At 37.7% G+C, this 12576-nt stretch overlaps 1 protein-coding gene and 1 long non-coding RNA gene across 6 annotated transcripts in view; one reads left to right on the forward strand and one right to left on the reverse strand.

Annotated features, from left to right (window-relative positions):
• LOC134657883 (uncharacterized) overlaps positions 1 to 12576 on the reverse strand; it is a 485626-nt gene that overhangs the window by 348177 nt on the left and 124873 nt on the right. The window lies entirely within an intron of this gene.
• LOC134657799 (A disintegrin and metalloproteinase with thrombospondin motifs like) overlaps positions 1 to 12576 on the forward strand; it is a 231981-nt gene that overhangs the window by 201899 nt on the left and 17506 nt on the right. For all 5 annotated transcript variants that reach the window (XM_063513359.1, XM_063513358.1, XM_063513354.1 and 2 more), the window contains exons 6-7: positions 1666 to 1773; positions 11288 to 11420. In XM_063513359.1, the coding sequence (XP_063369429.1) occupies positions 1666 to 1773; positions 11288 to 11420 (241 nt within the window). The remainder of the gene's footprint in view (positions 1 to 1665; positions 1774 to 11287; positions 11421 to 12576) is intronic.

Raw genomic sequence — 12576 nt, forward strand, 5'->3', positions numbered from 1 at the left:
TTTATGCAGGATTAAAAAAAATAATTGATCGATCTTTTAAGTGTATGAACATAGGGGGGGAGTATATTGAAAAATAAAAATATCAAACTTTTCGTACTTGTTTGTTTTCATTCTCATACCGAGAATATTTTGAACACCCCTCGTATATTTAGAATGTGTCCTTGGAAAGTTGTTAAATACGAAGACCCTTTTTTGAGCATTTGTTGATTAAAAAACATTTTTAGGGTTCCGTAGCCAAATGGCAAAAAACGGAACCCTTATAGATTCGTCATGTCTGTCTGTCTGTCTGTCTGTCTGTCTGTCCGTCTGTCCGTCTGTCCGTCTGTCCGTCTGTCCGTCTGTCTGTCCGTCCGTATGTCACAGCCACTTTTCTCCGAAACTATAAGAACTATACTCTTGAAACTTGGTAAGTAGATGTATTCTGTGAACCGCATTAAGATTTTCACACAAAAATAGAAAAAAAACAATAAATTTTTGGGGTTCCCCATACTTCGAACTGAAACTCAAAATTTTTTTTTCATCAAACCCATACGTGTGGGGTATCTATGGATAGGTCTTCAAAAATGATATTGAGGTTTCTAATATCATTTTTTTCTAAACTGAATAGTTTGCGCGAGAGACACTTCCAAAGTGGTAAAATGTGTGTCCCCCCCCCCTGTAACTTCTAAAATAAGAGAATGATAAAACTAAAAAAAATATATGATGTACATTACCATGTAAACATCCACCGAAAATTGGTTTGAACGAGATCTAGCAAGTAGTTTTTTTTTAATACGTCATAAATCGCCTAAATACGGAACCCTTCATGGGCGAGTCCGACTCGCACTTGGCCGCTTTTTTTATCATGAGTGTTTTGTTTGACTCTATTCATTAATGCTGTTCAACAATAATATATCATAGCTAACGTCATCTAACGTTGAGCTTTGTTAGCGATCAGTTTTCATAATAATTGTGATTCAAAATGTTCGCATGTCATGCCGAATATTCGGTATTCGGCCGAGAGAGGGGCCGAATATTCGGTATTCGGTATTCGGCCAAAACCACTATTCGGGGCATCTCTAGTTTATACCCTGGTAGGTATAATCTACAAACTTGGGGAAGTTTTGTATTTTTACACAGCTACTCGTACTTACTCGTACGCTTTACGGAAGGTTTATAGCACATACTAGTTCGAACGAGAATTCATGATTTGAATATCTATGGACTCTGATTATGGTCAATAACAGATTTCTTTGGCCACAGACAGTTATCTAAAATATTCATGAACCTTATACATTCCGATCATGAATTTATGGCTGTACTCTACACTCCCGAGGTTCGGAACATAAAAGGTAATAACAAAACAAATAGTCTACTCGACAGATACACCTAGAGATGGTAATTTAAACAAGCAGGATTTCGGTATTTTTTAGCTTGGTGCTCTGTGCATGTAAGAGCAAATGCTCTCCTTGGAAAGCTTCATTTTGTAAAGTGGACTGTTTATGAAGACTAAAATAAAATTATGGACATTTTAAACTGTCTTGCGAAGTCGGCTCTTTTATTTTGAAAGTTATGAAGTTATGATGTTTTTGGTAACCCATAACTTGCACAAGTAAACCCCTAGTCCTCCTTATCCAATGCTTAGGTACCTACCCAATTGATAAAGGTACTTTTGGTGTGTTGCAGTAAAAAGAAAACGGGAACAGCAAGAGGAGCTCCTCCGTGCTCTGAACGGGGCGCACCACGTCATCATCAAGCGAGACCCCGCCACCGGCGACCACGAGAGTGACTACGGTAAGGCCTACCTGTAACTAAGGTTGCCATACGTCAGGCTTTCCCCTTATATAATTTAATTTTTTACAAGCAGAAACGTCTGCGACCGATGCTATTAAGCTTAGAATAAATTTAAAAGTGGAAAAAAATACTGTTTTGGGTGAGACTTGAACTCACGGCCTCTGGATCGATATTCCAGCGCTCTGCCATCTGAGCAACCAAGACCTCATCCATAGCCAGTAAATCTTTCCACCATATTATGGGTCTAGGGGACCCATAGCGACATCTACCGTAAGAGCGTTACACTTCTTAAACGGCTACCGGAGGCCGTGAGTTCAAGCCTCACCCAAGACAGTAATTTTTCCACTTTTAAATTTTTTCCCCTTATATGTTTGGATCTTTGGTCCTTTGTCAGGATTGCGGGGGGAGTTGGAGTGTAAGGGCTGATTTAGGCGGCGCGCGAACTTGCTTGCGTTTTTAGTTACATTGCGGACTGTTGGTTACGTTCAATTCAACCGACCGATCAAAACCCGCAATGTAATGAAACTCGCGTGCGAGTTCTTGCATCGTCTAAATGAGCCCTAAGGGTTGTTTAGAAACCTCAATTAACCATTACAAGCTAGGGAAAGGGAAGGTTATGCTGTAGCTACAACATAATGGTGGCAGGGCTAGTGGCCCATTGGGTAATTTTTGGCGAAATTACCGTCCAGAAAATGTGAGGATTTTTAGGGTGATGTTCGGGCTCTTGTCACGATGTTCCATTATTTCGTATGACAACTCTTCCCCAAACTTTAGTTCCCTAAACTCTCGTCCCTCCTCGAATGTGCGTGAAACACGTGTGCGAAAATAGTTGGGAAGCTTGACGTTGTAACAGAATTCGTGATTGAACTAGGGACGTATTTAATAGCCGTGTCTTGGGTGTTACCTATTACCTACTCGTAAAGGTGCGTATTATGTTATGAATTCACGCCATATCTGGCCTATAAACCTATTTATGGTGAACCGGATGTATGAAATAGAAATAGTTACGAGATGTTATCTGTGAAAAAGGTTGGACTTTTTTCGGAGTTTACACACCAAATATGTAATTACACCTTTAGATATGTACTTATATTAATGGCGAAGACATTTTCAAAAAACCGTACGCTTAGACTGAAGTTTATTTATTGTTTATACCGGATACAATCTATTAAAACGCAATAAATCAATCAAGAAGTTACAATTATTCAAATGTTCCGCACGTTGCTGCACGTGTCTCACAGATGGCGCTAAATCAAAGCAAGACTATCTTTGACAGATCAGCCGATCGAATTACAGATAATAACATTAATAACAATCGGATGAGGTTGTTTTTCATGCAAGCTTCTGTGCTAATTTTAATGAGATAATAATTAATTCATTTGCCACTCGCCTTGTAATGATTAAATCTAAATAACTTTATTTTAAATGCTGTGTTTTGTTATTCTATTTATTAATTTATTCGAGCTCGATGATGAATTCAGTTAGTCTGGTTAGGTATTTAATAGGCGTTGTGTTTGTATTAGGTATCAAACCATTTTAATGGCTTGCTTGTCAAAATAAACATTTAGGATCTAATAAATCTAGTGAATATTTGAGATAAACTAAACTGAACTTTAATTTGGGATGATAATGTATTCACTGTGATTATATTCTGGTGAATACGTCTCATAGTTTATCAAATCGGTATACATTAATTTCGCAAATTTGACAGGTCTTCTGAGCAATGTTGCACCATAAAGCACTGGGCGCAAACATTCTAAGATAATTTTAATGGATACATATCAAATATTCGTAATTTTAGTCAGTATTCCAGAGTATAAATATTTAGTAATGTGGTATACCGATAATTTGATTAGCTATTTGGGCCAAATCATACATTTTCAAAGCGGGCATTTCAGTTGAAAATTATGTAATTATACCTAAAGATAATGTTACGCATACTGGACTACGTACCGTGAGTTTTTGTAAATCTGAATCCCTTAATAAATGTGAGACGAAAACGGAATTAGCAAGGGATATACTGCCGTATTCGATCTTCAAGATATTCACAAGAGACGACACGTACTAGATCTATTCTAGATATGTTATAGTTTACATTTCAACTAACACTCTTTTGCAGCGCAATTTGGGCAACTAATGTCACTTTTACGTTAGATAGAATTAGATATCTAATAGATGTGAATTGGATCTCTAAGCAATATCTTGTGGAAATCGTTCAAGAGTATCTCCAGAATCGCGCAAATGTCAAATTTGACAGGTTAGATCTTAAACAGATCGTTATCGTATCTTGGTGATGTCTAAAAGATATCTTATAGATATCTATTTCAAAATCCGAATCGGGCCCATAGTCGGAAAACAGACTGGCCTTAAAGCAATCGGGGTACTCCCATCTTAAATCCGGCAACGCACTTACAACCCCTCTGGTGTTGCGGGTGTCCATGGGCGGCGGTAATCGATTTCCATCAGGCGATCCGTCTGCTCGTATGCCTTCCTATATCATATGATAATAGTAAGATTAGTAAGTAGTATTTATAGATAGTGACTTTTATATCTCTGTACTGATTTTCTTTTGCGCGCCAATTGTAAGTTTCTGTTTGGCCCAATGGTTGACTGGTAGAGAATGCCTTATCGCATTAAGTCCGCCATTTCTACTTTCTTGTATTGTGCAATAAACTTCTATTGAATGTTAAGTTACTATGTACAATCGTAGTGACGTATAACAACTGTTTACAAAACTCTGTGATCGGTTATGTGTTCATTATCATCTCCGCAATGCCTCTTTTAAGTAATCAACCTGTTTAATGTTTACCTATGTCACCGATTCATTAGAGCGTCTGTGGCCCAGAGTAAATAATGACGACGTTGAAAAAGAAGTTGTCGAGTAACATAAAGCCACAGAATAAATAATAGTACTAGGTACAGAAGACTCACTCTCTAACAAAACGCGTCTGTTACGATCAGCACAGATATGGCCGCTAGGTGGCGACAGCGCCACGCGCGGCTTATGGCTTTCCCCAAAATTGGGGTGGAACGGATGTACTTTTAGCTACCTGTAGTCGTAAGAACTATTTAAATATAATCTGTGCCTGTAGCAAAGCGTCGTCGCTTTGCTCGAAGTGAGCCACGCGGAGTGAGCCACGCCTGATAAAGCTAACACACATAATATGGTTGTTAGACATAATGTCAAAGATTAGTAAATGGTAATTTAGGATAAGATTTTTTTTAAACCTATCCTCGTTCTGAAAAAGTATTTTTAAAGGAACGTGTTCTGCCCAATGTTTTGAAATAAGAAAAATAGAAAAAATGTTTATTTGGTCAGAAATAATAAAATTAACCCTTAACACAATAGGTACCTACACAAAATAAACGAATGAAATTTAGGTTCGGTGATTTATTGGCCTTCGGTAACTACATGAACTAATTATCTTATCTTATACCTTTAAACGACCAATTCTTGTATATTTGTTTATTTATATATATATTTCGGGGATCTCCGAAACGGCTCTAACGATTTCGATGAAATTTGCTATATGGGGATTTCGGAGGCGAAAAATCGCTCTAGCTAGGTCTTATCTATGAAAAAACGCGCAATTTTGAGTTTTTATATGTTTTCCAAGCAAAGCTCGGTCTCCTAGATATTGTTTATTAAGAGGGCTATCATCATCATCCTGCTAGGCCTTGTTCCCATTTACTTGGGGTCGGCCTTCCCTGTTCTTTTCCTCCATTCTGCACGATTGAGTGCAAGGTCGGCGTCTATATTGAGGTCTTTCAGGTCTCGCTGAACCGTCGTCAGCCAGGTGGCAGGTGGTTTTCCACGTCCTCGCTTCGTCGGTGGAATATCGAGCGCTACCTTAACCATGTAGTCTACTGAACGCCTCTGTATATGACCGTACCACCTCAGACGTTTTTCCGTCAGCTTTTCTGTTATTGGCGCTACTTTGAAATAGATAATATAACAAATTATATCATGAAATATAGTTGCACAACCGGCGTTCTTTCGCAAAACAATGATAACCTTCCACCCGGATATGTTGATTTTATTAATTAGCATTATATATAATCAAATCATTTATTTGCACATAAAAAGGGCCATCAAAATATTAAAATATAAATGTCGTCGTAAAATATGGAATGTATTAAGTTCCGTTCTAAGTTTTACCTTAATACCCGGATTCTAATACCAAGTTTAAAGGGCAAGGTTCATCCTTTTGTTTTTATTTTCGCTGTCACAAGGGCGACAGAAATTAAATAGTTATTTGTTTTACAAGGGGGCAAAGTTGTTATTTAACCGCTCGTGCTAATTAATATTGATACCCGAGCAAGCGAAAGATTTCAAAATTAAACCACGAGCGTAGCGAGTGGTTCGAAAAATTGAATCTTGAGCGTTACGAGGGTTTCAAAGCACGAGGGTTAAATAAAATTTGCCCCCGAGTGAAACACAAAATTTTTCACCACACCAACCCGAAGCAAATATTAAATGTAAAATATCAAACAAAATCAAATCCAAATGAATGTTATTAAATATTTATCATCCAAAATCATCATTTAAACGTCAATTCTACCAGTCAACATAAGAAAACAACTCAAAATTTGCATTTGATTACTTTGCCTCACATGTGAATAAAATGCAACTTTGCTATCAGTTTTTCAAGTGCAAAGTAAGTCTTTCCGAGCTGGTGTGGTGAAAATATTAAATTTTAAGCCTAATATTTATGCCAGTGACACTAGGAGAACGTTTTGATGACCTCGGGGACAGGTTTATGAAAATTGTATAATATTTTAGTTTTTAGCTCGCTATTTTATGATATATGTACCTATACGTATGCTATCTAATACCTTTAAACGAGCAATTCTTGTAATACCTTTAAATTCTTGTTTATTTATTTATATAGGTATATATTTCGGGGATCTCGAACCGCTCTAATGATTTCGATGAAATTTGCTATATGGGGCGTTTTCGGGGGCGAAAAATAGATCTAACTAGCTAGGTCTTATATATCCCTGGAAAACCGCACATTTTTGAGTTTTTATATGTTTTCCGAGCTTTGTTCGGTCTCATCTCCCAGATATTATTGGTTATCGTCACTATACATAAATTTTACATACTTATATATCCTTGAAGTGTATTATACGTAACAAAAACAACATTTTTCATACATGTCGTAGGTAGGTATGTATTAACTTTATCTAGTCTTAACTACCTAGTAACGAACGACATCAATCACTCGTCAAAATTGCAGTTGGTTTAGTCATGTCATGAGCTATTGTGTTATTATATTATTAAATATAAATACAGCCTTACACGTGTAAGAGTTTTCTTGTCCGTAGTACCTGATTTACTTAATACTTTAGTAAAATCCTTTGAAATGTATTATTACGTTTAAAAAACTCTGTCTTTTTTTAAGACTTAAGTAGCGACATAGCAAATCGTTTAGAACGACCACGCTTTATCATTCTGTACGATTTAACTTTGTGTAGGTACCTATATACCTAAAGGTTGTCTGGAAGAGATCGCTCTTTAGCGATAAGAGCGCCTGTTGTTACCTCTGTCTTCATGTATGATGTGTGTCTCTCTGTAAATGTTTTATTGAGGTTGTGCAATAAAGAGGTTTTGTATAAGGTAACAGTTCTTTGTTGATATTGCCGAATCGTTACTTATACGCGACTTATACGTGACAGCACTGACAGGGGTCATGTCACGAACGTTCAAAAACAAACCCAAATCCGGTCCTCATCTCATAATAATACGCAAAAGGCGACAACCTATTTTTGCATAGGTACGCAATAGGGGACCAACTCTATAATTGCAATAAATAACACGAAAAACGTTGATATCTGAGGGCCTACCGCGAACCACGTTGTACGTATTGCCTCTCTGTCGGACTTGTAAATTTGTACGTGTGACAGGGAGGCAACACGTCGATCGTGGTTCGCGGTAGGCCCTCTGATCACGCAGCCTAGCCAAGGTGACAATCGCTATCGCTTCGCCATCGAATCGCTTTCTGTCTCTCTATCACTCTTCCATATTAGTGTGACAGTGACAGTTGGGTTTCGTTCCCTACGGAGCGTTAGCGATTGGCATGTTGTCTACGGGACCAGTTGAAATGTATGATAATGATAGGTACCGCCATTTTTTACTTACCTACAGGAAGCGATCTCAAGGACATCGAAAATATAATACCTATTTAATTAAATGGTGAACTGCGTTTAATTCATACGATACGATAAGATCAATGGCAAATAAACATGATATTTTAATTAATCGAGGAAAAAAACTGGACAGTACAAACAGATCAATATTCGGATCAATATTGTTTGCCAATGTGCGCGTGGTTACTGGTTAGGATGCTGTTTTGAAAATACACAAATTATGAATAAAGTCATTGAACTAAACAACTCATTTGGGTAATATCTAAATAGGTACCTTTTGCGTTTTTCATAAACGTCTGCGAAGTTAATCAGTTGATGATCGTCGTTTGTCCCAATCTGTCGTTATGCCATAGATAGACAAACGATAATCATCAGCTGATAAACTTAGCAGCCGTTTATGAATAACGCCGTTAGTTTTTTGATGATTTCCTAAACTTGCAGGAAAAAATCCTTAGATTACCTAAGTACCTAGTTTACGAGTAAATTACTGATATGTGTCGTTGATATGTTTCGAAATTTCTGCATTGATAAATTTTGGAAACTTCTCATATTTCTGTATGAGGATCGAAATTTACCGTTTCCAAAGTAAAAGTTTCCTTAGTTTCCTACAATTTTTTTCTGAAATTTCCGAGAATTTTTTGATACTTTCCACAACTTGCACATATTTAATTTAAATAATAGTTAGCGTATTTTACTACCTCCATGACGGAAAAACATGACAATGTAAACAGAGGAAAATCTTACCATCAGATACTACCATTATAAGTTGTTTACCAACAAGCCCTACGACAAACATCCATAACCGATCAATTAACCATCCATTTATAAATATAGCCGTGACAAAACAACAAGCCGTGCAATAAAGATGGCCGCCGCATAATGTGACAGCTTCATGCTTTCCACGCACGTGAGTCCACGGATGTACAGTCATCATCAATATTAGCGGATGACACAACGCTCCAAAAGTATCTGCCATCCTGAAATTATATTCCAAATAGAGACATACCCCTTCAGTTCACGTTCTACAGTAGGTATCTTCTATTCTGCGTATACATACAGGGACTTATATCTTTTGTTTGACGCATAGAATGACCTGTTACTTTTGATGCTGATGCTTTTTTTGCTAATCAAAATTGGGTTTATCTTTATCACCGACCAAAACAGATAGACTGACCGAGGCAGCGGGCGCAGCATGGTTCCATTTTTATCGCTTGTCACTATGCCCATGCATCACTTTCGCACTTACATACTTGTTAGAACGTGACAGGCATGGTGACAAGTGATAAAAATGCGACCGTGCTACGGCCGAAGACCAGAGAAAACGGTCCGAAAAAGAGAATCAATCCAGAGGACTGTGTCTCATTCGCACTGATTACAGTATTGTCATAAATTGACATATTTGACTTATAGTACCTAATGTCATTATTGTCTACTGGCATCATGGCTCCCTTAAGGCCAAGCCACACCGGATGCGTGTGCGTAGACGTGCACGTGCACGTACGCGTCCCGCTGCGTTGTAGAATACGAAAACTCATAAGAGAGGACACACCGCTTGCGTGACGTGTGCGTGACGTGCGCGTACGCGTGACTTGCACGCAACGCAGCTCCGACGAGATAAACCGGCTGCGCAGCCGGTGTGGCTCGGCCTTTAACCCTTTATAGAGCGCAATCTGTAATGCAGCCTAATGCAAAAATGACCACCCTATAACATCATCATTTGTTTCGAAGTTTAATTTAGTACTATCATGAGATGCAATCCTCTGGTTTGACTTCTCATTCGGTCACACTTTGGCCATAGTACTCACTCCGGATCACTATAACTCCACATGTGAGTCAGTCTGTAGTGCTAACGTCACGTGTTTGATCTTGGAACTGGTAACGTATAGGTGTGATATATCGCCATGTTTGACCACTAAGTACACCGGGTTCATAGGCAGCAGTAGGTTTTTTTCGTTAGTGACAAAAAGCGTAATCCAACTGATTTAAGTAAGTATAACAGCTTTTTGTGTTTTCCCGTAAACTCTGGCTATTTTACTCAGCAAAAATGTTTGTGGTCTTCTTGAAATATATTATTCGATAGGTATTTATTGTAGTTTGTTATAAAATGGTTTCCATAAATGTTAACAACTTAACATCTTAAAAAAAGCTAAACCTTTAAATTAGTATTTTTACGATTACGATACGATAATTTATTAACATGAATTATAAATTCGTCATTAATTTTGTCACGACCTTTAAATAATACGGTTGAAAAGTTCATGCATTCGTTTTGATTTTATCTTAGTTTATGTTGGCCACTCTTCATTATGTTTTGATTTTATCTTGATTAGTTTTGCCACCTACGAAGTGGTGGTCACCGTACGCAATATATCCGTTTTACAAAGTATTAACGCGCTTTTATTTACCTTCACTTCGTATACCTACATACATATAATCACGCCTATTTACCGGAGGGGTAGGCAGATACCACGGATTTCCATTTACTACGATCCTGACATAGGTACCTCTTTCGCTTCCGTTGGTTTCATACACGCTCGCCGGTTTAGGGTGCTCTTGACCTGACCTTTCTTCAGGATTTCCCCGATCTGGTCAGAGAAAGTCCGCCGAGGTCTGCCCCTTCCAACTCCCTCTTCTACTTCTCCCTTATACACTCTCTGTGTCAACCTTTCATTCACTCATTCTTTCCACGTGTCCCAACAATCTCAACATACCTTACCTTACATTTTGTATTATAGAGATATACAGCTTCATACATTAATTTGAAGTATCTACTTCTTTTATTCCGATGATAAAGCAATAATATGTTGACATGTAGCTCATCTGATGATGTAGCCGGAAGGTAGTAAACGGAACTCCTCGGTGGAAAAACACAAACATACCGAGTTTAGGCTTGTTAGAAAGGCTATTAGGTACACTCAGCAGCAGGGTAAAGTGACCCGCCCTGCATAGAAGTTTGTATGCAATGGTGCTAAGCGAATAGTATTGCTGACTGGACCTGACAGATATGCAACATGCGAAGAAGTACAGTTAGCAGTAAAAGTGTGTTAAAAATTTATTTCACATTTACTTATTTATTTATAAATTGGATCAATCAACTATTTCTTATTGTTATTCTGTCCCATCAGCGAGGAGACAATAGTAGCATAGATTGTTAGAAGAACTGCTGTACCATGTTCTGCTAACATGCTCAGTTAGATGTCCCATTATGGAAAGGTCTTATAACTACCATAAAATGCAAGTTTGGTTCATTTAAATACGAAAAACCTAGAATTTTAAGAGTGACTCAGGACTCTCAGGAGACCGTAACCATAGCAACGTGTAACAAGAAAAAGTTGATTAACCCAATTACTATATTTGTCCGCAGCATTCATGGAGCCAGACCACATCGGGAAAAGGTTCAGGACGAAACGCTCAACGGAGCATTCGCGAAGAAAACGGGACGCGCCGTACGTCATCTACCCGGAGATCCTTGTCATAGTAGATTATGACGGTTACAGGTAAGTGGAAGCCTGTTTCTGGTGTTCTATGGTATCCCCTATCTAGTCTAGCTAATAATTAGTACGTAGTATTTGTAGGTCTTGTATAAAACCTATCCCATCTTTGACATTTAGTACCTACACCATTAACAGCGAGTAGCTATCTTGAATCAATTGCAGAAATCTGAGTTTGATGGTGCTTGTAATTCTTAACAGTATACTTAGTCTACTGCAGGTCACTTGGTTCATTTAGGCGATCATTCACACACTGACGCCGCAACCTAACGCACTTTTACCTACTTAAATAGGTACATTACCTACATAATGAATAAGTACATTGTTAAATCTGTCGCCTTGCTCACGTGTTAATGCGTGAAAAGCCTTAAAATACCTCTGATGCTGCTGGCTATGCCTAAATCTACCCTCAACACTAACTTGACAGCCTAAACCTTGGCTTGCCTAATAAGATATGTACAGTATACTATTCCTATAAACAACTATAGTTTGTAACTTTTCGAGTAATTTAAATCGTTTTTGCCATTTCAGCTAAGGAACTGCAGATAATTATAACATTAGGGATGTTCATAAATCGACGGAGTCTTACGTTACTTAATATTCAAATAGGTACCTATAAAAGAATGACCTATCCAATGCTTATTAATTATACCCACTTGAAAGCCGCAAAATCATAATATATTTCCAGTCCTCATTCAACACACCTGTTTTCACCGCATTTACCTTGATTTGACCATTTGGGATTCCCACCACACTTTAGTACCTACCTACTAATATATTTCACATTTTGCACTATATTTTAACCTCGATTATGATTTAAACTGTACAGTGAAACTTTGTTTTGATTTAAACAAAGTTTCACTGTACAGTGTACAGTTCCAAAACTGCCAAACTATCAGTGCCAAAACTTCCTTATCTTTTAATAAAAACTATCTTATAGTATCTTATCTTTCAAACTTAAAAAAGCCAATCGGTCCTACCCACAGATACGTGTGAACCCACAAACTATAGGTAATATTGAAAAAATTAAAAATATTGTTAACACGTCATGCTTAAAAGTGAACTAGAAAAGGCTTTTAACAAAACCGCAAACGTTTGTCTAGTTTTTTCGATAAGTAAATACATAAAATATCTTCCTAATGAGGTCTCGGAAGGTCACACT

This window comes from Cydia amplana, chromosome 21 (assembly GCF_948474715.1).
Source record: "Cydia amplana chromosome 21, ilCydAmpl1.1, whole genome shotgun sequence".
Classification (NCBI taxonomy): Eukaryota; Metazoa; Arthropoda; class Insecta; order Lepidoptera; family Tortricidae; genus Cydia; species Cydia amplana.